Here is a 27,604-nt window from a genome sequence, read left to right as displayed (position 1 = left end):
CCGTGATTTTGTCTGATTTACAGGACAATTCGTCACCATTATGTGGAATATGAAGAATTAATGGCAGGAGGCGTGAAGGTCTAGTAGCCGCCCAGAATCGCACAGCGAGCAGCACAGCGAAGTGTTGAGTGGAGTCAGTGCCGCTGAATGATTCAATGCTGTCGAGAGGAATGAATAAACGAGGCGAAAGATTCACACAGCAGTTGAAGGAATCCTAAGGACGTTTTCATCCTCTTGGATAACGGAGTTTTCGTTAAGTTCGCCTGTACTTAAACACGAGGATATCACAAAGCACGGTAGGTGTTTTAAACCACCACCAACATCTGAAAGCAGCAGATAACTGTGGAGACGCGTGTGTACTATTTCTGAGGATCTGAAAGTTTCTTAGCGGACATGGACGTTTTACGATGACATATGGGATACATTCGATAAACAACAACAGTTTTTTAATTTATTTTTTTAAGTTGTTTTGACTACCTTGTATTGAGACTTATTAAATTTGACTGTAGGCTAATTCTATAAAAGAAACTAGGCTATCTGAAGAAACCAATTACTATTAACTTTTGGTTTAGTTTAAATTGATGACAAAAATATAATCATATGAGCATTTCACATGGCCTCATATGTCTATAGACTACAATTTCTTGGAGATGAATTACAGTAGGATTGTTGACAGGTTTGATCATCAGGTAAACATTACTGCTATCTGTTTGCATAGAACAAGGTGGGAGATGTCACGTGATTTTTGGGTGTAACCAAGTCATTTGCAATTTTGTTACGTTGTATCGTTGTTGTAACGATTTAAGCCCAGTTAATTAAAGGCTTTTTATTTTACCACGTGAGTGCCTTGGAAGTATTACGTCTACATCATTTGCAATGTGTTTTGAAAACGGAAGGCTATTTTGTTTGTTGGAAGGAAGTCTATGTTTGTGGCTGAAATGGCTAGCAATAATGGGAGCCAAGGGTTTTTACTTTTGCTTTGGATAATTTGTGTAATCCCATTTGGCAGCTGCCAAACCTCACACATGCTCCTTGGGATTATGCGTTTGAATTCAAGCCAGCAATATTTCTCATTTTTCCCTCTTCATACTAATCCCACTGCCAGTTGTACTGTCATTTTCAGGTAAAGTGATCATAAGCAAAATCAGTAGTAGGGGGCAGGTTTGTTTGCTACAATTTAAGAACTACAAAAATATGACAAAAGTGAAAATAATCAGATAAAGGTGTTCAATATGATTTTGCGGAACATGTTGGTTTGTTACTGGTGCAAGGTGGTCACCCTGGTCTAACCAGTTTGATCAAGATTTTCCTGGTCATTTTCCCACCAGATGGTAGTCCACCAGATCATCTTGGACTGACCATAAATATCCAACTTGGACTAGAAACTATTTAAAGCAAGCTACCATTGGAAGTTTTAATCTGTGATTTCATATCTGTGCAGTGCAGCTAGAGTTAGACTATTATGAAATATTCCAACCCGATCTCACAGAAAAACATAGCTATTTCACAAGGTGGCGATTTCGTATAAATTTTTGTATGATTTTTAGAAAAAAAGTAAGCATGAAGGCCAGCCCCTAAGCCCACCAGTTAACATAACTGTCACTGGGGCATGAGCAGATCGTATGATAATGTACCAAACGATTGTACAAATTCAGATGAATTAGCAACCAATTAGCAAAAGCGTACAATAGTTAAGAATTGCCATGGGATTGTGTTTAATATTCAGGCTTTAACTGTTGTATGACAATGATCAGAATCCATCAGAACAGTTTTAAAAGGCTTTTAGACTGAAAGCTTCTGTCCCATGTTCTATAGGCCTAACATTTTAAGCTAAAGTAGTACTTTTTAAATGCATCATCCAATCATCATTAATTTTTTTTAAATTTTGCCCATTATGAAAAATAACAACATTTTCATAATTCTGTTTAAATGATAATCAATCATTATTTGCCGTGCTTTACCTGATGTCCCACTTTTGCTCAACCCACCCTACACAATTTCAGACACATGTTCTTCAGTACTCCTAATACCCCTGCAATGTGTTGTCATTCACAACACTTCTGTCACAAATCCCTGCTTCCAGAAATCGACTGGCCATTTAAACTTAAGATAGATGTCAGGAGAAATCCCTTTTAAAGCAGCCGGAGCCGTCATCCTCTGATATCTATTGCTATTCATCCTCTGGCTTTAGTTAAGACAGGCAAAGCCACTTAAAAGAAGCAGTCGCGCTGAGGAGGAGCTGATTGGCAGGTGAGGGGCTGATTTGGAGACAGCAGGATTAGAAAAGTGTCTAAAAGAGAGGAGAAGAGAAGCTCGGTCAGGACCTGATTCCCCCTCAGTGATTAAACTGATTAAATGCATTTACTGGGTGGAGATAAAGAAGGGTGTGGAAGGGTTGACGTGCCAACACGTAGACTTTTCTCACTCTGTATTTGCTGTTTACAGCATAAAACCAATTTCACTTATCTCCATCAGAAACAATGACTCTTTAAAACAGGCTCAGACAGTTTAAGTCAATTATACAACCTGTCAGTGTCAAAAGCTGTTGGATTTAGTCAGACTTTGTGGCTGGCAGGGGGTGAGGAAGAGCAGAACAGCACCACAGGTGTAGCACTTGAGTATATCAGTACACCTGTGGTGCCAGTTACAGTACAGAATATAATGCCTACTGTCTAATTATGTTGATTTATGTTCTGTTGATTCTAGTTTTCATCTACATTGTATAATTATGGTTAAATGTCTGATGGAAAAACATAGCTTTACTGAACTATACTCATAGGGTTTGTTACTTTTAACATATGACACATGATAAATAAAAATATTAGTTAATTTAATTAAAAAAATATTGAAGTCTGCAGAATTGTATTTCCTTCTTTTCATGTCCTATATGAAGAAATGAAATTTCCCACATTGCCCCACATGGTCTGTCTCTCTGTCAAAAACTCGTTGGTTAAAAGTCCTTTTATGTGTTGGATTATGCATTTATTTATTTATTTTTTGCTCTGGCCACAATGGGACAATCTGTCATTTACTTAGCCTCATGTTGTTTTACACCTGAATGACTTGAAAGAAGGGTGGCATGTAGAATGAGAGCTTCAATCAACATCTGCATCACTTTATTGCATTATTCCATACAATGAAAGTTAAGTCTCTTATTGTGTTTCACAAAAGAAAGTTATTCAAGTCATGCAGGTCTGGAATAAAATAAGGGTGAGTAAATGACAATTTTCATATTTGGGGGAACAGTTCAAATTCAAACAGGCTCCACCACGTTAGGTTTGGGGAAAGTCAGAATTTAAGAATTGAATTGCCCCACAACAATGGAAGTTTAATTGGAATTGAAGGAAGTGGAATTTAATTAATTTCAATTCAGAAATTCAACAGGTGATGTTATTCTGCAAGTAAAGTTTTCCCTGGTCAATAAATTTGTTACATATAAAGAAGTATATATGTAAATTAAGAACACATTTCTATAGATGGCATTTCAAATAAACTAAACACTCAAACAATGTTTAACATTTCAAACAAGACTTTGTCCATAATTCTAAATTTTGTCTTGTCAAAACCAACTTTTTAGTTTTAACCTGTGCTTATTGTAGTTACATTTCAGTTCATTGTAATGCCACTCCTTAGATTCAGATTTGAATAGCAATTCTGCATTGTGTTTGCTACTTCAATTCAAATTCAGGAATTTAATTGGAATTTAGAAAGCATTCTCAATTGCACAACCACTATGCACTATGCACTATGCACTATGCAACATGTCAGAGCATGTGCACTACCCACCAGACAATGTCTCCAACAATAAAGAGTTTCTTTGTCCAGGGCTCCACCTTTGAGCATTTGTGATGTTTCTTCCCCCGCCATGATCAATGGCGACCCAGGAGATCCCCAGATTTCAGCTTGTAAAGGCTGGGGCCATGCATTGAGGCCTCTCCTGGGCCCATCTGAAAAGCGTTTGAAGCGTCCGTATGTGGTTGAGAATGTGGATAAAGCTCACAGGTGTCTGTGTTCATTTTTACTTTCTGATGCGAGTCAGGGACCTGCACCATGCAGCGCATTGGCTAATTAGGAAGGAAAAGAGAGGAAACTAAATTTCATTTCACAATGAGGCAGTTCTGTCATTCCACGCCGCATATATGTATAGATTGGTGTCTTTGTGGGGAGTCACGGTGAAATGTCCAGGGACACGCAGAAGTCCCATCTGTTCCTGTTTTTCAGCTGCAGTCAAAGCCTTGCTGCTTTCTCTAAAGGCTTAGTGGGGGGAACTGATCAGGGGAGCGTTTGACTGCATTCAGGTGTTACTTTAGTTCCAGAGCTGTATGCATTATGTAAGTGTATTTTGCATACATTTATATTATTAAAGAATTTATAGAATAGAAAACAGCATATCTAGTATCAATCCATCTATCATCTATCTCTCAATCTAAACTATATATGTATCTATCATACTCAAATCTGCTAAAACAAATATGGCTAGGCTAAAATTCTTGTTTTATTTAAAGAAAAAATGACCATTAACTCCACATTCTGAAGTCATTGTTATGGTTGCAGGCTTCCTTGTCGACGTCTGCAGCATATTGAACAATGGCCAGGTGGTGCCAGAAAGCCTTCTGTCAAAACTGCTTTGATACAACAGGATATTTAGTGTGTACTATCAGTAAGCTATGAATAATGTCCCTCCCTAATTGTTTTCTTTGACAGACCTTTTTCCGCTATGCACAAAATTAATTTCCAAGTGAAATGAGTTTTGTACATCAACGTACATCTCCCAAAGTTTAGAAGTAATTAACTTGGAATCACACTTGCGAGCCTACAAGCTAGTAAGCAAACTAAAGATGCAAAGATTGTCACCAAATAGATTTTTTTATAAATTTTTATGGGATGCAGGTGTTCCAGCCTGAATGTGTGTGGAAATTCATAACAAGAGGGTGTTTTGGGGTTTTGTACTGTTGTGCTAATGGCTATGAATGTTGCTTTGTCTTGTATTCAGTCTCAACAGAACTGGATGTAGTTTAATAATTGGACATCTTTAGTTTTCCTGCCAGCGCTTTGACTGGGCCGTATCTGGTCTCTCTGGTTACCTTGACAACTATAATAGAGACTCAGGTTTGCTTTCAGATTATTTGGTTGCATAAATGTTTAGACTGTTGTTTACATTGTATTGAAAGACAAGTTAACTTTTAAACCTCTAGGGACATTAAGACCAGGCTTTTTTTTCCGTTAACATGAAGGTTAATGTACTGGGACTGTTAGCAGGTGGAGGATGCTCTGTGTTGAACATGAGAACACAAGCCAGAACCCTGCTCTCTCTGTGTGCTCTCTTGTTATAGAACTGTGTTGGAGTTCAGCTGATCTGGTGTTAATCTCAGTACCTGTAAACCACAAAGCTCTTGCATTTTTTGTGGTAATCAAATTTGTTAACCCATTGCATGTTTCAAAAATGCAGTCTGTTTTTCATCATCAACCCCCAGGCTTCTTAAGGCATCAGTAATGTGATTGTCATTCATAACTATGCCATATATTTTATTTTAGTTTTTTTTTTAATTGTTCTGAAAATAGGATTGTCTGATGGGTATTTTGATTCAGCACTCATCGCTTTGGCCACATTATAAAATGCACCAATATTAAAAGTCTGGCTGATTATATTTGTTATGGATAACAGCAATGTTAAAATTCCACACTCTTTTGTCTTAACAAATTCAAAATAACCACTATGACTGAAACGAAAGAAGGAGAATACACTAAAAAATAATTAAAAAAATAAAAGTAAATTTAGGTAAAATTTGATATATAATTAACTCACAGTGTTATTTTGGCAAAAATCACCATGACTGAAAATGATGCTAGAGTACCAATATGTAAAAATTTGTTAAATTTTTCATATAAGAACACAACACCATGAACAACAGCATAAAGAGTCAAATTTCCCAAATGTAATTTCTAAAACCTTATCTCTGTGTTTGGTTTTCAGCTGAATGAAAACTTTATTTTGGTTTTGTGTTTCTGTAAAATAATCTTTTTGGTGCATACAGTACTTTTGCCTTCATCTGTCATCAGTCTCTCCACGAACCTCTGCACTGGCTCAGTAATTTACCCTGCCTCCATAATTGTCCATTTTTATGTAACCTGTAAATCTGAAAATGGCAGGACTCACATTATCCTACAAGAATATTTCATCCGCACAGTCTCTCTGTCTCTGTCTGTCTCTCTCTCTCTCTCTCTCTCTCTCTCTCTCTTTCTCTTTTTCTGTCTATCTGCACTTGTTTTTTTTACAGCATTGTTCTCAATATGTATAGATGTCTTGTTTAGCCCTCCAATGAAAAAAAAAAATCTTTAATTCCAATCTGACACCCCTTGTGGACTAAAGTGATGTTATAATTAACAAATAGCACATCCAAACTCCATATGCTTGAAATAAAAGGAGAAAGAAGAGGATTAGGGGTGAGGAACTGCTCTCCACAATTCATTAGACATGCTGCTTTACTGCTGTTCACCGTGTCCTACTGTGCACTAATAGAAGCTGAGCTTCGTGTTGGTGAAGAGAGACTCTTTGTAATGATCATTAGGCCCAGATGGCTTGATTGTTGTGAGGGATGTGTTCACCATAGAAATTAAACTTGGCCCGAACACACATGCAGACCAATATTAGACAAGAAATAGCGGAGGTGCAATTTCAGTCATAGTTGTACATTCACTGCGATGATGATTATTGATTTTTATGGTACTGCTGCCTTCAATTACATACCCAATCTAATGTTTTGAATTTGCTTTCATGAGGTGGCATGAACTCTCTCCCAGAGGCCATTTATTGGGGTAGATGCTGTTTGCTGTGAGGCTGTGCGAACTGAAGTCAGAGCTGCTGTTTTTGACCAGTGCAGTAATAAATCACTCTGACTCCCTCAGGAAGTTTGAACATCTCAGACAATGAAACACTGGGAAGAAATCTGGCCATGCAGTAAATAAGTTGGAGAGTCTGTGCCTACACTTTTCCCCTTTAGGTATTGCCTTTTTGACTTTCCAGGTGTCTCATGGTTGCTAGTTCAGTCTTTCGTGTTTGAATCATCCGAGCTGCAGGTAGAAAATGAAAAGTCTGTGAATGACAGGATTTTTATTCTTTTTCTGCTTCAGTGCTGTTCTGCAACCTCTGAGCATTTATGTGTATCCCCTCATGATATAAGCGTAATATGCATGCAGATATCTACAGTGTCAGTGTAGGAAAGTAATCCTGCACTTTTAGAGCTTGCTGGACCATTGACTGCTGTTTTGTCCCAACGAGTCTAGGGGGTTGAATGCATATAAAGAAAGTGAAAATGTGGTAGTTGTGATAAGCAATCAGGTGATTATAGGTATTTAAGTGCTGTTTATAATATGTACAGATGTAGAGAAAGTTTTTTTTTTCATTTGATAATACTGAATGAGAATACTCAATAAGAATGTGATGTTCTTACTGTCCATTTTGTACATTTTACAATGCTTATTCATTCTGCTGAATGATTTTCTTCTGAAGTCAGTGCAGAAAATGTGAAAAATGTCTGGGCTGAAGAGGTCTACAGTAATCGATAATGTCCAGGTATTATACAGTAGTCAACATTTGAAGGGATCAAAACCTTTCATCAAAGTTGTCCTAAAACCAAAACAATATTCGTTCTTTTTTGATCTACTCCAAATGTTGACTACTGTATAATACCTGGACATTACCGATTGATATTTTATGAGAACAGTAATTGTAATGGGATTATAACTAGAAATGGGATATGAAAGTAAGACGTTTCTTACAGGACAAAGAAATGTTGAGGAATGAATGTGTGAGTTTCATTCTTGCCAGCTAAGAGTTTGTGTATTTGTTTTTCTGTCATCATTTCCAATTTAATGACATAACCTGCCAAGTGTCATTTAATTTATAATGCAACATTTTATATTTTAAAACTTTATTTATTTGCACATAATACATAGCATATAAACTGCATTTAAACATTTAGCCTATGTTTGGTTGTACAGCCTTTAGTTTGCACTTTGTCTGCATCATAACAATGGGCAATATGTTCATTTTATTAAATTACAGAAAGGCACTGATGCATATGTGAGAGAGGCGTTTCCTGCACCACCCCTCTGTGGGGTGTCTTGAAGGTGCCAGTGTATTGTCTGTTTCTCAGGAGATCAAAGTATCTGAGTTTCCTGAGTTTCTTTTATCCTTACAGAATAAATGTGTTTTTTAAAATCAGATTAATTAAAGAAACAATTGACAAAACAATGGAAAATGCTGCTAATTAAAGCAAAAAAAAAAAACAGCCTTTTGATTTTAATGGCCGTATTGTGGCTCCATATTGTGTTATTTAGTGAATAATTAGATTAAGATTAGATTAATTCGATTACATGTGCCACCCTAGTTGGTTTATTTCGATGAGGGAGTGTAACTCCCTGTGCACTGTGGGCCAGCCAGAAGATGTTGAAACTTTTCTCCCTTGAAATCTTTGTATATTTACATAAATTGATTTCAACAGCTGGCTCATAAGTCGACCGCCCCATAAGGGAAAAGTCTTGGTGCTTTGTATGTCTGTCTAGTCAATCCCTGGATGTTTCTAAGTGTCTTTTATGCTATCACACCACCCACACTGAACTACTGCATTACCCAATGACTTCATGCTGAAGGAATTCTTGAGCCAGTCATTGTTATTGAAATGTCCAAGAGACTAATATACCTAATCGTGATGCTAGCTGCATGTGTGTTATTTGATCAAACATGCTGTTGAGTGAATAGTGGAGATCAGTGGATCATTGATTGTAAATGTGCTACATTTAGTGAATGTAAAACGCATTGTAGGGGATGAAGAGAAGAACTGTGTATATTTGGTCCTCACAGGTGACGCTATGAAGGTATAAAGTGTATCAGCCATGCACTCTAGGTTTGTTTTGAAGAAAAAGATCAAAAGGTATGCCTACACCAAAAATGATAACATAAAAAGAGTGAACTGGTCCTTTTGACAGCAAAGCTGGACAAATGTTCCATGGCCCGATTCTGTGTCCTGCCAGGAGTGTTTCTCAAACAGTGAGCTTCAGTTGTGTATGGGACTCCTATACTGTATAGTAGCTGAATAGCTTTGTGCTCAGTAAGTGGATGGATATGGGTCATGATTGATTCCCTTTGCCCCTGCCATACTGGAACGGACTCCAGAGACCGTGAGAGAAGCCAGGCTCCTCAGTGTTTTTGCCATGTACTTTGAAGGTATACTGCACATAATTGTGTCCTTGGGGTATAGAGTTTGGCCTTCAGTGCTCCCCTTTCATGCCTAAGGTTTTCTCTGATACCTGTCATCTGAAACAGCAGGAATGGAGCTTTTTCAAAGCCTGATCTGCATTGTACCATGTATTGCTCAGAGGGACTTGCACGGGAAGGGAATCCTTACAAGTAGTATGGCACAATTGTGGTATTCATCTTTTTTTTTTTTTATACAGTTGACCTGACTGAGGACAACTTGTTCCCTGCAAAACCTTTGGGAGGCCTTACTTAAATTGTGAGATATTCAGGCTTATTTTAAAGTGCAAACAGCCTCGCAGAAAAGTGTTCAGATGGCAGAATGTCTTAGATGGCTCCATCAAATGACACTGAAAGGCATGGAAGCTGAGTGCACAGCACACAATTTAATTCCCAGTCCACATATTTTCAATCTCTTGATGGGTAGGCTGCCTATAAACTACTGAAATAATTTTTGGAAAACTAAATGAAGCTGAAATAAAATATAAATATTAGATGCAAAAAATTAGACATATTGCTAGAAATATTACAACATTAGAAATATTGCTTTGGTAACTAGCTGAAATAAGTTAAAGCTGAAATTACTAAAACTAATTGCTAAAACTGAAAAGCTATAGTGATTAAAAAAAAAAAAAAACGAATAAATGTGACAAAAGCACATAAAAGTACTAAAACTTAAATTAAAATTAAGAATAAATCTGAAGATATTTAAAAAAAAAAAAAAAAAGCTAATTAAAATATTAACAAATACTATAAAAGTATATAAATAATATTAAATTAACACAGGTCCTTTCTGTTGCACAAGGGTGATTTGCCTTCCTTCTGTCCAGTTGATATTCTGTCTAAAAGTTCCATGCGGCCCATTAACAGTTCGCTCTATTTTGTCACATTTTTCTAGGCCATAGCCTGAATCTGTCATATGGTGTGACAGGTCATATATTCCATAAGAAAGCACTAAACAGCACCTATTTTTTTAAAAGGAATATCACACACTTATATTAGTACTCATATTTTGGAAAATATATTTGCTGCTTTTCTGTTAACAGGACAGAATACATCAGCACAATGCTAATCTCTTTTAAATAAGTTACGTTATTATTGTGAACTATAATACATTCAGTTCACAATTAGTGACATCAGTGATTCCTGTACGTATGCTTTTCATAAATTTGTATTTTCAAACATGATAATATGGTTTTATTAATCACTAAATAAAAATAAAATAAGCACAATGACCCATATAATTGCATTCAATTATGTAACTGTTTCTGTCCTATATTAATGTCATGGTATGTGTATTAAATACATATGTACTGTATATATATATTATATAATAGTTATACTTGGGCAAATGTGTCCTACAGCAGAAAAACAAATGTTCCTCAGCTGAACTGCTGACATGTTTTCTGCCTATTTGAACTGAATCAAAACAGTCAGATTCACTTTTATTATACTTTGAATTACCATTGAAGCCCTTATGACAGCTGGAAACAAGTCTTGGTAATGAGTGCTGGTTTGTTTATCTCAACTGTGATGAGTTAGTCATCACACTGTGTTCCAGGCATGGTAAAGTTAATGCGCCGCTCTTTCTCAATCATCATTTCTCACAGTTTGTGAAACGTGGCAGGCTGTGGAGCCCGCAGAATTGAACGGCTCCTACCGGATGTAACTCCGCTGTGCAACAGCTGGAAAGTTACTACAGGCAAAGATCAATATGGATGGGGAAGCAGAATTAATGTTCAGGAAAATGTGTGGTTTCGAAATTTTGTTAAAAATATCAAACCTCTTCAGGAAAATGCATTTTTGAATTTAGTTTGTAAAATGTATGACATGTTTTTTTTTTTACAGAATATATGTCAGGTTGTAATTATATACAGGTTTCTGCTTTGGACTATATGTATAGATGATATTTTAGCAACACATTTTTTGTGTAATTTATTTTTATTTTTTTATTATACATTTTTATTATTTTACTTCTTTTTTTTTTCAAAGCATAAACAAAAATCTGCCAGTCTGATCAACTTTAGCTTTGCCTTTGCCTCCTCATTCTGGTTCTCCTGAGCATTTCATTGTAACACTTTGATGTGATCTGGTTGGCTCTGTGCACCTTAGACAGTTTCCAGCGACATTTTATTGGTACTCCATTTTCCTCTCTGTTTGTTTCCATGGAAACAGATGAACGTTTCAGTCCCTTTGCGGCGTGCCCTATACGAACTCCCCACCATGGCTAATCTGCTCTTGATGCTCTGCGCTCAGAGGGTACAGGTTGACAAAGAGTTTTCTGCACAGTGCATTAAGTACTCTGGACACAAGTGCCTTATATTGTTTCAGTTGTGTGGCCTCTTGGTTGATAATCAATGTGTTAATGATATTCTGGTTCTCTGAAGAATTTTGCATGTGAAGCATCCTCGAGCTTGAAGGTTAAACTGAATAAACTGCTTGTGAGGGCCTCTGGAGAAATTCTTCTTTTTGTGAGTGAAGACAATGTTCATAATAGCCACCAATGGTCTCAAGGTCACTGGTCAGATTATAACCATGAGGCCTTTGTCTTAGTTGGATGCTCTTCTTGTTGCAGAAGGGACCCGAGCAGACATCTACAGTGGTGGAAATCAGGAAGGGGGCCAAGCCTTTTTCACACCACTGTATCTGTTCACACTTGGAGCACCAAAAGCATGCATGAATACAAATAGCAAGATGGTTGCAAGCTTTAAAGAGAGCTTAGAGTATGAGGCCTCAATAAAATTATTTTTATGACATTTATAAGTAACATATGAAATAATGATTTCTTCATTTTCTGCACATTTATCCACAGTCTCAGAGAAGAAGTGTGAAGCAGATTTCTGAAAAGCATCACGCTTACCATCAGCCGGAAGGGAGAGACATTTACAGGTACATATGGTATGGTGAATTTTGATCATTTTTAATCATGCCATCAAAATCTGATGGCTCTTGTCACTAAGGTCAGCATGCAAATGAACATTCAGTTGATTCTTAAATTTAACCTCACATTTAAACTTGGGAATGCTGCCTGTTTGTGTATCAACAACCTTCCATCTAAAGAATCATGTTTTCATAAAACCCTCATCATCCATCGGCTTTTATTTTGATCTTGGCTTCACAGTGTTCCCCAGTATAATTTAGTACACTTTCCTTCTCCTTTAACAGTTTCTTGGAAGAATCAATAGTTTGTCTCTAATGCTTGTCAAGCCATATTGACAGTATAATGGGAAATGCTCCTCCTAATCATTTAAAGTTGGCATGAAAGAGAAAATTGTGATCATATTTTCTTCCCTATTGTGAAGTATATCCAAGTGAAAGGGCTTTTCGAACAAGAAAAAAATGCAGGGCGGGACTTGATTTTGTCTATTGGGAATTGATTGGATCGTTGTTGTTTTCTAAGTGCAATCATTTTATGTGAGTAACAGGTTGCTGGAGGAGAAGGATTGAAACTCATCTGGCTGTTGGACAACCTTATTGCTTATTATAACATTTTAATTGTATATTTTGACTACATGATGAGGGGTGCTGCACACATTTCTGGCCACTAAATTATCAACATAATCAAAACATTGCTGTTGTACGCAATGTTCTACATGCTTTCTGCCCTCTAAAAGTTAGTAGTTCAGACTTTTTTAGTCAGCTAGGTTGGGCCTCTAAATAAAGCTGAAGTGTTTTTTTTCCTCCAGTATGAGCTCCGTATGTTCCTATATCAGACTAAATGAGCTATAAAAGCCTGGTGTATCAAATATAATTAAAAAATGCACAATTTTTAAATATATTTTGTCAACATTTTCAATAAACTTTAAAAAAAAAAAATATATATTTTTAATGGATTATTATTTTATGTCTCAGGCTTTGCAGGGTTAAGATGTTTTAGGAGCAGAAGGTTTTGCATGGAATTTTTCCTTGTTATATACATTATATGCAAAGAAGTGGCAGTTGCCTTCAGCCTGAAGTCTTAAAAAAGAAAATTACAGCTAAGAGAAAACAGACGACTTTCCATTTGAAAGTGTAGTAAGTGTCTAGTTCTGAGCAATCTGAAAATACATTTTTAATGGAGGCTGCCAGGGTTTCCACTATCAGCAAATTCAGACATTCCCACACTGAACAAATATCTTGTTCTCATGCTGAGTACATTGTGGCTTTTTACTAAATTCAGCCGCTCTGAGAATGTACGAGAAGAACAAGGGTAAATTTAATCTCTGGATTTGAATGCCATAAAATGTCCTTTTTCCATTGTTAACACTTGTTTTGTCTAGTGCTTTCCTCTTCCTTCCTTTGGAAGTGCAAAAATGTGAACGAGCCTGAACACCAGTATACTAAACTTTCTCAAAACAGTGTTCTGCATTGCTTCTTTCATGTTATTGTTGGTATTTAGAGCAGATGGTGCAAGAGTAAAGTATTTGTGCGAGAAGGTTTCCTGCTGGCTGTTTTCTAATGTTTTTTTTTTTATCAATACTTCTCCCTCCAGCTTTGATCTGTTTTTTTTTCTTCTGGCTCCCTGAGTCTGTCAAACCTTTTCTCAACAGGGTGTTAACAGACATTCAATATAGCTAATGGTGAAGTTTTTCATCATGTTCATGCTTTTCATTGCTGAAAGCTTGTATTTTTGAGGTTACATGTCCAAAAGGGTGTCTGGCAATCTCAAAGTTTATGAAATGCAAACATTTGCGAATATAAACCTGAAATTCCATTGTTTTCAAGGGAACCAGACACTCACCCAATCTCACATACATGTTTGTATCATTCTCAGCATGTCCTTAAAGTACGAGATGTCTTTTGGGAGATGTCTTGCTCTCAGATTGTGACTGGTATCCTCTAGAGACAGAGAAGAACAGCACAGTTCAGTGTCTATCAGTTAACAGATAGCACTCAGTTGCCCTCCTACACTAACTGCCTCCTTTCCTTTTAGAATAATTCAACACCTAGAGGATGTTAATGATCATGTACTCTCCTTTTTGCGTGGTTTTCAGGATTGTTATTCTCTCTGTTGTCATAGTGAGGATTTTTGGACAAACTGGAAAGATTGAGAGAGAGCACACTACATCTCATTACTTAAATTACAAGAAAATATTACTTGTTTTTGTAAAATATATAATTACTTTATTTTTGTTCTAACACATCTATATTGAAAATATTCCCCTTTTCCAAATTGACTTTATAATTACTTTATTGGCAGTTTTTTTTTCTGGCACTAATTAACTCTAGTCTAATGGAGAATTTTATTGGATAACCACCATTAAGAGTCTAATTTAGACATATGAATATTTGTTTGTATACTAATTATTTGTTTATTTAGTAATACATATTTATTGATTAACTGATATTAACTTCTCTAATGACCCTTTTGCGTGTATTTTATATTTCATAATTCTCACGTTGTACACTGAACAAAATTATAAACGCAACACTTTTGTTTTTGCCCCCATTTTTCATGAGCTGAACTCAAAGATCTAAGACTTTTTCTATGTACACAAAAGGCCTATTTCTCTCAAATATTGTTCCCACACGACGCCATACACGCTGTCTGCCATCTGCCCTGTACAGTGAAAACCGGGATTCATCCGTGAAGAGAACACCTCTCCAAAGTGCCAGACGCCATCGAATGTGAGCATTTGCCCACTCAAGTCGGTTACGACGACGAACTGCAGTCAGGTCGAGACCCCGATGAGGACGACGAGCATGCAGATGAGCTTTCCTGAGATGGTTTCTGACAGTTTGTGCAGAAATTCTTTGGTTATGCAAACCGATTGTTGTAGCAGCTGTCCGGGTGGCTGGTCTCAGACGATCTTGGAGGTGAAGATGCTGGATGTGGAGGTCCTGGGCTGGTGTGGTTACACGTGGTCTGCGGTTGTGAGGCCGGTTGGATGTACTGCCAAATTCTCTGAAACGCCTTTGGAGATGGCTTATGGTAGAGAAAAACACATTCAATTGATGGGCAACAGCTCTGGTGGACATTCCTGCAGTCAGTATGCCAATTGCACGCTCCCTCAAAACTTGTGACATCTGTGGCATTGTGCTGTGTGATACAACTGCACATTTTAGAGTGGCCTTTTATTGTGGTCAGCCTAAGGCACACCTGTGCAATATTCATGCTGTCTAATCAGCATCTTGATATGCCACACCTGTGAGGTTGATGGATTATCTCGGCAAAGGAGAAGTGCTCACTAACACAGATTTAGACAGATTTGTGAACAATATTTGAGAGAAATAGGCCTTTTGTGTACATAGAAAAAGTCTTAGATCTTTGAGTTCAGCTCATGAAAAATGGGGGCAAAAACATAAGTGTTGCGTTTATAATTTTGTTCAGTGTATAAATCCTGTTAGTTAGATGATAATCTGGCATTTATTGATTCTTTCCAGATGAAATAATTTGTTTAGATATGCTTTGTCCTGAAATATCCACCATGTTTTCGTCCCTCACAGCATAATGCTGTGGACTTCTGCTGAAAGGACTGACCAATACACAGATCTCTTATGTATTTTAGGGTCAGTGTTTGCACTTTCTTAAAAAATTCAGTTTTGTCTGTCTGACCTTACATCTGAGTCAAAACACATCATTTGAAGGTCATAGCATTTTGTGAGGATCAGAGTAACAGCTCCTGGATACCAATGGGAACATGGTGGATGAAACATCTCATACATGAAATGTATGAAGGATTATGAAGTCATTAAATCATCAAACTATCTAAAGTTTACATAGTTAAAGTCAGCATTAAGTGTGAATTCACTGTAACAGTTTTCCTAATGCATTTTATTATGAAAGACTCATTCCACCTAATGCTTTTTTTCTGATAATTTTCAATCAATGTTATAACTATATCTTTTGGTGAAATGACAGGTGACTTATACCGGACTTCTAGAATCATTCAGTCCGCATAAATTCTACCTCCTTCTTACAATTGACTGCAAACTCGCATTCAGATCTGCCTCTAGCTGTCGATGGAGAGAACCAAGTTTCCCTCATACATCTTTTTTGTTTTCCGAAAATCCGTTTCACTCGGATGTGTGTCAAAATATGGAAGAAAAAAAAACTGTCACTACTTCTGTTACATTGCAATTTGAAGTACATAACAGGTGATTAACAGTCCACATACAGGTTGTGACGAGGGGGGCGGGGTCGAGATCCGTGGGAACGGAGCGAGGCCGGTGGAGTTAATGGATAATGAGCGACACCTGCACCACTCACCGGTCTCGAGTCTCACGGAGGAGCTCCGGAAGGATATAAAGGAGGAGTGACGACAGGGAAAGACGAGAGAGGACCAGGCCTGGATTTTATTTTGTAGTCACGGGAAGAAGGAGGCGGAAACCGGCGAACACTTCAACAAAACTTTAATAATAAACAAACACAAAATAGCGCGACAGCCCCTCACGGACGACTGTCGCGCACAAACAAAACCAAAACACAAAATAAAATCCAGGCCTGGTCCTCTCTCGTCTTTCCCTGTCGTCACTCCTCCTTTATATCCTTCCGGAGCTCCTCCGTGAGACTCGAGACCGGTGAGTGGTGCAGGTGTCGCTCATTATCCATTAACTCCACCGGCCTCGCTCCGTTCCCACGGATCTCGACCCCGCCCCCCTCGTCACACAGGTGATTAATAGTCTGATTGAAGAATCACTGTTTCTACTGTGTACTTGGCATGAACCTTGAGAAATGATGAGCTTTATCTCCAAAGAAAAGGCGGTGAGAATATTGGTGCAGCAACTAATCAACAGATCAGTTCTTAGCCTAAATGCATTGATTGGCTCTAGCACTGGTGTATGCTTCTCTCTTGGGTAGATTGAGGTGCTGACATAATTAGATACACAGGCATCTCTCTTCAGAAACATCATCCTCAGATACAGCATGCTCTAGAATGCAGAGACTGTGAATGATTGAAGCCATCGGACTGCGAAGGGAAAGCCATAAATAATAGCAGTGTTTACTGGTGCATGCTCTGAAATTAACTACTTATATTACAGTAATGCATTAGCATGTTTTTGTGTTGTATCGTTCAAAACATGCTATTACATGAAAAGTAACCCCTCTTTTTTACTCTAAATTATTTTCTTTAAGTGATGCCCTTTAGCTTAATATACTCCTTTGAGAAACAGAGTAGCATTCATTGACTGACTGGTTGTGCACCAGAGCGCGGTTCATTAATACAGAGGTTATGATGTATGTTCTGATGCCACATGAGATGGTAACTCAGATACAGCCATTTCCCAAGGGCTTCAGTAACTGTCTAAAGAGGAGAGGCAAGTCCTATAAATTCAATTTATGTGTCTGCTTAGCATTCAGCTCACCTCGCAAAGCAACCATTGACTTCTGCTCTTTAATATGGATCGTTCCTCCACCCTCCTCCACAACCTTTTTTTCTCGTTCCTATCAGTTGAGACCCATAAGAGGAAAATAATATATTTTTGTATGTAGTTAATATCATGCCATGCCGTTTATGTAAAGTTATTTGGTGCAGTAACTTGTCATAAAAGGTAAAAGCAATAGCCGTTTGACCTCCGGAGAAAGAAAAAGCTCCCCAGGGGTAAAATACAATCTTTACTAGGTCAGTCTCAGTTCAGGAATGTATGCCAAAAATATCAACTTGGTTGCGTCAAACGGACTAGATACAGAGAGGTCCGTGCATCTAACCATAGATCCTGTTTTGACAATGTATTACAAAAAGTGTGACTTTTAAGGTGGCTTATTAATGTTAGAGTCTGATCATTATGTTGCAAAGTGTGTATTGTGTTCTTTCAGTATTGTCATTTTCACCTCCTTTTCATCATTATGAACAAAGGAAACGTTGTTGAAGGGAATTGTCTAAAGAAGTGTGGAACCTTTGAAATCAGGCTTTAACTTTGACTCATCTCTCTCTTTGTGTTATTACATGCAAAATAGAGACTTTTCAGTGCTAAAGTGTTTTAAGTTCAATATATTCCACTGAAATCAGCCCCATGCTGACACATTTATGAGAAAAGTTAAAAGCATGCTGTCTGGTTTATATCACTTGGGAGAATGCAAATACGTTAAGTGGCTGTCTTTTACAATGCAGTATAGATGGCTTATTTTTCTTTTGGTTACTGTCATAGCAAACATTAGTCTAACAGTAGCCAGTGTAGTGCATGTCTGTCAAACATTTTCTCAGCAAAAGCTTAATTTAAAAAAATCCCAAACATAAATTCTGATATTTGTTTGTAGTGTAAATAAATGAGATCTTTATAACAGAATAGCAGACTTCTTACATAAAATGTATAGAATTATCAGTTGTCACTCTCCCAAATGATAGGCAGCGAGATGATCTAAGCTTGTTTTAGTTTAGTTTTTTTTGTGGGGCAAAACACATACTGTAATGCAATACAATTATAACTTGATTTCTTTGTTGCTACAGAATTATACTAAATTTTAGAAATATACTAAAAGGCCTTTTACTTGATAAAGTATACATTTTTAATCAGATGACAGAAAGCTTGTAGTAGATTGTGTCAATCAGGTTTTTCAGCAAAGTTTTGTTCAAGTTTATAATTCAGAGGCCTCAGAAATTTGTGTATCAAATATGATGTAGTAGGCTTTGTGGTTAAAGAAATAGTTTACTGAAAATTAAAAAAGAAATCTGTCAGCATTCACCCTGTAAAGACAAATTATCATTGTATGCATCTGACTTTGATGGTATTGACAAAAAACGCTGAGACACGTTTCAAAATATCTTCTTCAAATAAAGGTTTGGAGCGACATGAAAGTGAGTAAATGATGACAAAAGATAAAAAGTGCCAAAGTGGGCTTTGCTGTTCATGACAGGGAATCGGAGAGAAATGTCAGAGGCAGTCTTTTAGTCTGACACCCCTCTTCCATTTTTAATAGGTAAATGTGACAGACCTCTAACAAAAGACAGCAAGACTTCAGCAAAGGCAGTCGGTAGGTGTGACATCCTTTACCAAAATAGAGTTAAGTGCAGTTTTAACTCAAGTGCAGTTTTTCCATGTGTTCAGTTAGAAAACATGGTAATCATTCGATCAGAAACATGTTGCCGAATGATATTATTTGTTAAGCAATTTATACTTCACAACCAGAAGAAACCAACCAGATGGAAAGATCTTACACCAATGCTGGATCTCATGGGTCAGCTGAGACAAACATGCACATGGTTTGAAGAGCAATGTCCTCACGTCGCACTCAAATAGCTTATAACAAGCGTTTACACACAATGTGAGGAGTGGATGAAGAAGGTCCTCCATACTGTCTCGCTCTGAGCTGTACCACCCAGTTGGAGGCTGTCTCGTGATGGATGAGTGCATCGTGAATTCAATGTTTTGCCAGAGCTGTGTGAAAGCACTTCATGTGTATGCTACGATTCCTTCAGGCAGCTGTGACAGGTTGATTTATTCTGTAAGAGGCAGAGGCGGTGTGTGTGATTGGTTGTGCTCTGTAGCTGGATGCAGAAATCATAGCTCAATCCTGCCCCACTATCTCCTCGGTCATTGACTCCCATCTACTGCTCTAAGAGTGCAGTGTTTTTCCCCTCTACAGTTCAAGAGGTCCCATCTGCATTAAAAACACAGATATTTGGGTGCTTTGAGTTCAGTGAGCAACAAATCTAAAATTGTGTAATCTGATATGCAGAGCTTTAACTGAACAGAAGCCAAATTACTTTTTTTATTTGACAAACTGTATTACTGGATCAAGAAGCGGTTTAGTTCTGTAGTGATCCTGATTTTATTTGTGCCATATATAAAGGTCAGTCTGTTTTGAAAGATAATTTTTGCTTGTTTATGAAAAGAAACAACAAATATTCTACCAAACAAAGATTCTCAAAGTCTGAACAAAGATTTACTACAATAAAATTTGGCTGTGATTATGTATCTTTAATGACTACATTCATTTTAAACTGGATTCATCCAGAAAATTACTTGTATTTCATTAGATATGTTTACAGGCTCTAATTATTGGCAATCTGATTGAATTTAATCACATTTAATTTCAAACTGAAAGTTCTACCCTTAGCATTGCAATCAGATTCACATATTTGTTTACGTGTGCATTAGCAATAGCATTACTATTTCGATGTTCAGCACATGTGCATTGCATCAGTTGCCACATTCAGAAACAGAGAAAGACACCCCAAGTCACAAGAGCTACAGCGAGCATAACTGGCTTAATGCTTTGATGACATGCACAGGCCTATCAAAAAAAATAAAAAGTTAGAAAAGCTTTTTCAGAAAATATTCAGTCTCTACCACTGACCAGATCATAACACATAAAACATAAATAAACATATGCACACGTTTGTAAGCTGTAAACATCACTGCACTGTGCATGTGTGCTAGCATCTTTGAATCAGATTTCATTTTTCAATTTCATTTGGATCAAGCTCAACCAGAAATGAACTTGAATTTGAACAATGGGATTTTAAACGGATTATTTGGTTGCATGTAAACATACTTTTGAATTAATTGTGAAATGGTTCTGGTCGTGTGTTTCCCAAACAATGACATAACTTTCTGCTTAACTACCATAGTTGGAGAGACTAACTCCCTCATGATTGTTTCCCGAAAATGCAGGAACTTTGTAGCATATCCATAATTTGAATCACAGTTCGAGAGCCGTATTTCCAACCACACAAATTTGCAATGCTCTTTGCGAATGTTCGTTGGGACTACAGTATGTATTCAGAAAACACCAAATTGTTGAACTATGCTGGTAACATCGGAACTTGCAACCATAGTTGGCTAACTATACTTTTGGGAAATGCACCCTTGAACGATTCACAGTTCTTCTGATGACAAAAATTACAAATCAGACTCTGATTTGTAATTTTTGTCATCAGAAGTGTACAACAGTGCAGGCACAAGCTAAGTGTTGAGAGAGAATGAGTCCACTAGGTGCTTGTCTACGAGTTAAGGCTGTTTCGTGAATCTTTTTAACCACTTCATAAAAATCATTTGGTCGCAAATCAGACACAGTGGTTTGTGGTATGTTCTTTGTAGCTTGTTGGAAACACTGGTGTGCAAAGATGTGTTTAAATAGCATAGCATGGAATGATACCAAAACGACTGGTGCCAATGTTGACTAGATTTTAAATTGTTGTAAATTAGTGTTGTCCAGAATTTGACTATTTTGCATGCAGTCTGGAGCCCTTCAGATGATGTTTAAGCAAAGCAGCACTGTTGACAAAAGTAAATTAATTAAATAGAGTACAAAGATACAAACAAAAATTGTACACGGTCCATTAATTTATGTAATGCAATTCCTTTTGTCCATTGTTGGAGTGTCTGGATTGTTGCGATGATGTTTAAAGACTTCAATAAAAAAAAAAAGACAGCTGTGGCTCTGTGATAATGGCCTCGAGACTTGTGGGCTGAGCCTTCAAACCTTCTGAGGCTGATGGTCTTAATCTAAGAAGACTGATACGGCCAACCACCCACCTTTCCACACACATACAAATAAAATTGCTCACCCACTTGCGAGTTAACCAAGTTTAGCAGGGCTCCCGAGGTCCCTTCCATTCCGCCACTTATAACACCTGACTGACTCGCAGCGTTGCACAGGAAATTACTTTGGAAAAACCAGGCTGGGGGGGGGTTATTGAATTATGCCAGAACCGTTCCGTGAGAAGAGAGGTGGAATTATTTGCCGCCACGGCATCTGCCGTCAACTCCCGTGAAATCAGCCAGCTGTTCAGAGCTATTTTTACAGGGACCACAGCTGCAGAAGGCTAGCCGAGACACTGGTCAGTCATAGCAAACCAGCAAATATAAGAGTCCGTCTGTTATTATACGCACTACTGCTTCACTTGATCCCAAGGGCCGGTTTTTGAGGCAGTAGCAAAGTCAAAGCTACCTGTGGGAGGTGAGCTCTGGACCCAATGCACTAATGAAGAACTGTACCATCATTAACCTAAATTCCCCTAATGGCCTGTAATTATACAGAGTGCATTGTCAGCAAGGGACACTTAAGCTTTTCACAGAGGGAGCACTTACCATCAACCTTATTACTCTAAAAAGACATGCGGGAAAAAGCATCAAATAGATATTCTTAATAATCACAAAGCTGAAAAGCAGGAGTACTGAGTATAAATGCAGGACAGGCTAAAAATGATCATTAATTTCGGGCAACCAGAATCTAATTCGTCCACTCATTATGTTGTATTAGCGCCCTCTAATAGTGTTTTTGTACACCGTGCACCCTGTATTGTCTCGTAGCAGAGGAAAGGGAAATTTGCATCATTAAAGAAGCACAGGTGATGGAACATCGTTTGAAAACACCTGGAGCATATAAGCAGAAAAGAGCTAGAGTGCTTAGATTAATTTCAGAGAAAGACTGGGGCACACAGCTTGCGGTCTGGAGTGCTGAAAGGACATGTTTATTTAGCCGGCTGAGTATCGCTCCTGGTGTGAAGATGAACAAATGTGCTCCATCAGTCCTGATGGTGTTTTTTAGCCAAGCTGCCCGCTTTCAGTACTCCTCCATATTTCCCTTCGCAAACAACTCATTGTGTACGTCGAGTCAGCACGTAACATGCATGAGCAGTCGGTGTGAAATGTTTTTATAGAGAAAATGCTGTGAACTCTGTTTTACGTCCATTTTTGTGTTACATTTCCAGGCATATGATTACAGGAGCTGCCAGTCATTCAAATACATAATGCGGCATTATTCATCTGGAGCGCCTGAACACAATATGTCTGTCAATGTGTGTTTTGTCAATGCCAGTGTATTATTTAAGTGACAAATTCACAAAATGTTCTCACTAGGACCCAATGCACTAATGAAGAACTGTACCATCATTAACCTAAATTCCCCTAATGGCCTGTAATTATACAGAGTGCATTGTCAGCAAGGGACACTTAAGCTTTTCACAGAGGGAGCACTTACCATCAACCTTATTACTCTAAAAAGACATGCGGGAAAAAGCATCAAATAGATATTCTTAATAATCACAAAGCTGAAAAGCAGGAGTACTGAGTATAAATGCAGGACAGGCTAAAAATGATCATTAATTTCGGGCAACCAGAATCTAATTCGTCCACTCATTATGTTGTATTAGCGCCCTCTAATAGTGTTTTTGTACACCGTGCACCCTGTATTGTCTCGTAGCAGAGGAAAGGGAAATTTGCATCATTAAAGAAGCACAGGTGATGGAACATCGTTTGAAAACACCTGGAGCATATAAGCAGAAAAGAGCTAGAGTGCTTAGATTAATTTCAGAGAAAGACTGGGGCACACAGCTTGCGGTCTGGAGTGCTGAAAGGACATGTTTATTTAGCCGGCTGAGTATCGCTCCTGGTGTGAAGATGAACAAATGTGCTCCATCAGTCCTGATGGTGTTTTTTAGCCAAGCTGCCCGCTTTCAGTACTCCTCCATATTTCCCTTCGCAAACAACTCATTGTGTACGTCGAGTCAGCACGTAACATGCATGAGCAGTCGGTGTGAAATGTTTTTATAGAGAAAATGCTGTGAACTCTGTTTTACGTCCATTTTTGTGGTACATTTCCAGGCATATGATTACAGGAGCTGCCAGTCATTCTTTCAAATACATAATGCGGCATTATTCATCTGGAGCGCCTGAACACAATATGTCTGTCAATGTGTGTTTTGTCAATGCCAGTGTATTATTTAAGTGACAAATTCACAAAATGATCTCACTGAATGAGCTTAAAAATACAAAAGCCCACCAGTCACTGACAACGCTGACTCATGGATTTATCTTTAAACGAAGCATGTGACGTTCGCATCTCCTGTGGAGTAACGCCTCTCTTTGTTTCTTACGATGCTTCCTCAGGGGCAAGGAGAAGCTTCAGCAAGAGGCACAAGTATGGAGGGGGACTGTCTTAGTTGCATCAAGTACCTCATGTTCATCTTCAACTTCTTTATTTTTGTAAGTGCTTTCTTGCTCTTGAATGGCACGGGAGAATTATACACTCTTAAAAATGAAGCTTCCAAATGAGGGATTTGCAGTGATGCCATTCCCCAAAGAACCTTTCATTCAACCGTTCTTAAAAGAACCATTTGTTTTTAGTGTGAAGAACATTTGAATAATTTAAAGAACCTCTTCCATTCCCCTTTCCATTCCTAAAAAAGGTGAATGTTCTTGAAAGGTTCCTCATGGAACCATTGATGCAGATAAAGAACATTTATTTTTAAGAGTGTAGGCCATTGTTTTACATACCGTAGGCTGATAAGATCTAGACTTGACTGTGACATCATGCTAGTTGTGTTTGTTTTCGACTGACTAGGAGTGATGATTTGCTTTGGTTGGAGGTGTGGGAAGTATCTGTTTTCTTTAATATATTAAAAACCTGATGATATGCAGGTGCAGACTCTTGCTTTCCTAACAAAACGTGTAGTTCAAAAGAGTCTCAATGATCCAAGTCGTCGCTTTGAACAAATGTTAACTTTACAGTATGAACAAACGCACTGATCTTGTGCCAACGTGCCTTCGTTTTGCTCATGAACCACACTGCACTTCCTTTGTTCCTCAAAGGTGTTTTTTTTAGCAGCCTCATGAATTTCCCTCTACCACACTAATGCTGTGGGAAAATGTGCTGTTCCATTGAAAAACTGAGCATCAGTCACTTTGATAAGCTCAATATGGCTATTTAATAAAATCATATTTTGTGTTTATATTGTTATACTAAGCCATTTTCCACTCCTTTAGCTTGGAGGTGCATTCCTTCTAGGGGTGGGAATCTGGGTGCTGGTGGATCCGACAGGTTTCCGGGAGATTGTGGCAGCCAACCCTCTCCTGTTTACTGGAGTCTATGCAATTTTGATCATGGGCGGGATGCTGTTCCTACTGGGATTTCTGGGCTGCTGCGGAGCCATACGAGAAAATAAATGTCTTCTACTGTTTGTATGGGATTTTCTTTTATTACTAGATATATAATTCATATTATATGTCTATATTGGATATTTATTGTAAATGCTAATTTCCACCATTTGTACATTTTAGATTATTTTTGTTGTCATCTAATGCTGGCTTAAAATCAATCTTTAAAAACTCTAATAATTTAATGACACTACTCTTTAGCAAATATCAAAATAAATGTCCATTTTTTTTGGTACTTATGATTAATACATTAATTATACATTATAATACATTATAATGTTGTGATGCCTAAATTCAGTTGTAACATTTAAAATATTTATTTTTTTAATTTTGTGTTTTATGTGTATTTATTTAGACAAAAATATATATTTTAATATCTTATTCATTTTAATAGCCAATTATTTTAATACAAAATAACTGGCTTATCAGCATCAGAATTATATTAATATTGTGCATCCCTATTTAGCATCAAAAAGCAATGTGTGTAACACCTAATAATGCTTATTTGTTGCATATTTAGGCATCTGAAGTACTTCACATCTGATATAAATTATCAATTTATTTAAACAGAATAATATACATTTTAAAATAGGCTATAACATGAAAATAATAATTGGCTTATCAATATCAGCCAGAATGATATTAATATTGTGAATTCCTGTTCACATCTGATTTAGATACTAATATCCTGTTTTTCTCCCACAGTTCTTCATGCTCATACTCATCATATTCCTGGCAGAGTTGGCGGTGGCCATTCTGGCATTCATTTTCCGGGAGCATGTGAGTATTATCATAGCTGGATATGATCAAGCCACCAGTAATATACCTCTGCTCTCACTACTACTGTCTATCTGTGGATCAACAGCTCACCAGAGATTACTTCACCAAGGAGCTGAAAACACATTACCAAGGCACCAATAGCACTGATGTCTTCACCTCCACATGGAACGCCATTATGACTACAGTACGATAACATACTGTACAAAATATAACACAATGATGGCATTAAAGTCATTTAACTGGGTATTGGTGTCTTCATAGTTTGATTGCTGTGGGGTGAACAGTGCTGAAGACTTTGATGATCAGAGCCTCTTCAGACGACTGAACCCCAGCAGACTAGTGCCAGAGGTCTGTTGCCAGAGGAACCATCTGATGATGAGCAAGGAGGAGTGTCTCAAGGGAATTATGCCAATCCCTAACAAGGTCAGCAATGAGTTTAGTACAAATTAGGAAATGAATGGGAATGAATATGCAACAAGAAATGCATCAAGAAATTGAGTAGAAAAAAGAATGAAAACCAAAATCAAAGGAAGTAAATATGTTCTTTTTGGAGAAAGGACAGTGTGGTATATGACCCTGTCTACATAATAACTCTGAAAATGAATGATTTGAGTTTCTGAGAGTCATGTATAACTTCTGTTAGTACATATACATTGATTCTAACCAATTTGGAATTACATTACTATCAGTAGCTTGCAATAAATTAGAAAGTCAACATCCACTGAAACAACATTTTGTTCTCTCATATTAAAACGTGTACTTCTTTGAAACAGGGCTGTTATTCAGCAGTGGTGGACTATTTTGAGACATACATCTATATGGCTGGAGCCCTTGCTATTGTGGTGCTGACTATTGAAGTAAGGTTGTGATTTTGCTTTTTAATAATAAAGTGTAATGTGATGGTTTTACACTTAGAATGTGATAACAAATTGTTTTGCAAGAACTATGGGTTGTGATCGCCACCTAGTGGAGAGAGTAGAAGTGGCTTTGCCATGAAATGGGCTTCTCACAATTCTATTCAAATGTATGTAGAATATAGGAGTATTTTAAAACAGTATTTGCATTGAGCTCTTTGCTAAACTATATTTGTTTTTCTTTCTCTCCCGTCAGCTTTTTGCCATGGTGTTTGCTATGTGTTTGTTTAGGGGAATCCAGTGATCTTAACATGCTGTAAATTAAGGACATTTTGAGGAGGAGGAACATGGCATGGCATGGAAGACATTTTTAAATAAGAAAAAGAAGAAAACACTTATATATTTGCCATCTCTATGTTGTTGTGTTGGAATATCTGAGAATTGCCAAAAATGTATCGTACTTCACAGCTGGGACTTTGAGGTACTTGTGAAATCATCCGTAAATTAAGGGTGGCATCTATGGCAGTCCTTTAAGGTTAATGGAGGACACCTTGCAATGATATTTGGTTGAATATTTATAGATGACAAAAAGACTGATTTGTACGAAGATGTTTTACCTCTTATCTACAGTAGATTGTTCACCACTGCTCCAGAGCCATGCTTAAAAAAAACTACACTGTGTGATTGGGAGTGTGTCTGTGAAACAGAGAAGATTGGATTGTGTGTGTGCTTGTTTCTGTATAAAATCCAAGAGGCCAGCAGCTTCTATAAAGTAATGTTTTGTGAGTTGCAACCATGAATATTTTATGTGATTTTAGCAAAACTGTGCTGTATTTCTGTTGTATCTATTGTACACATGACATTGAATGATATAAAAAAATAAACATCTGCAGTGCTTATTTGCGTTGTGTTT

At 37.5% G+C, this 27,604-nt stretch overlaps 1 protein-coding gene across 4 annotated transcripts; it reads left to right on the top strand.

Annotated features, from left to right (window-relative positions):
- On the top strand, positions 1-27,604 carry LOC107750555 (tetraspanin-18-like). Of its 4 annotated transcripts, none has more exons than XM_016566011.1 (9): positions 1-296; positions 12,069-12,145; positions 24,011-24,106; positions 24,887-25,081; positions 25,763-25,837; positions 25,923-26,021; positions 26,099-26,260; positions 26,611-26,694; positions 26,948-27,604. In XM_016566011.1, the coding sequence occupies exons 3-9, from the start codon at positions 24,044-24,046 to the stop codon at positions 26,993-26,995; spliced, it is 726 nt and encodes a 241-aa protein (XP_016421497.1). In that variant the 5' UTR covers positions 1-296; positions 12,069-12,145; positions 24,011-24,043; the 3' UTR covers positions 26,996-27,604. The 4 variants fall into 4 exon arrangements, with proteins under 4 accessions (XP_016421497.1, XP_016421495.1, XP_016421496.1 ...); XM_016566009.1 differs by having other exon boundaries at positions 12,069-12,154; XM_016566010.1 differs by lacking the exon at positions 1-296 and adding an exon at positions 4,264-4,331 and having other exon boundaries at positions 12,069-12,154.

Source organism: Sinocyclocheilus rhinocerous, unplaced genomic scaffold (genome assembly GCF_001515625.1).
Source record: "Sinocyclocheilus rhinocerous isolate Xijiao unplaced genomic scaffold, SAMN03320098_v1.1 scaffold19, whole genome shotgun sequence".
NCBI classification, from domain to species: domain Eukaryota; kingdom Metazoa; phylum Chordata; class Actinopteri; order Cypriniformes; family Cyprinidae; genus Sinocyclocheilus; species Sinocyclocheilus rhinocerous.
The sequence above is the reverse complement of the archived record's forward strand: the minus strand, read 5'-3'. Positions and strand labels throughout refer to the sequence as shown.

Coding starts and splice junctions, on each gene's coding strand:
- LOC107750555 (XM_016566008.1), top strand. CDS start 16,911: ATGATGAGCTTTATCTCCAAAGAAAAGGCG. Junction 24,107..24,886: donor TCTTCAACTTCTTTATTTTT/GTAAGTGCTTTC, acceptor CCACTCCTTTAG/CTTGGAGGTGCATTCCTTCT. Junction 26,022..26,098: donor GGAACGCCATTATGACTACA/GTACGATAACAT, acceptor GTGTCTTCATAG/TTTGATTGCTGTGGGGTGAA.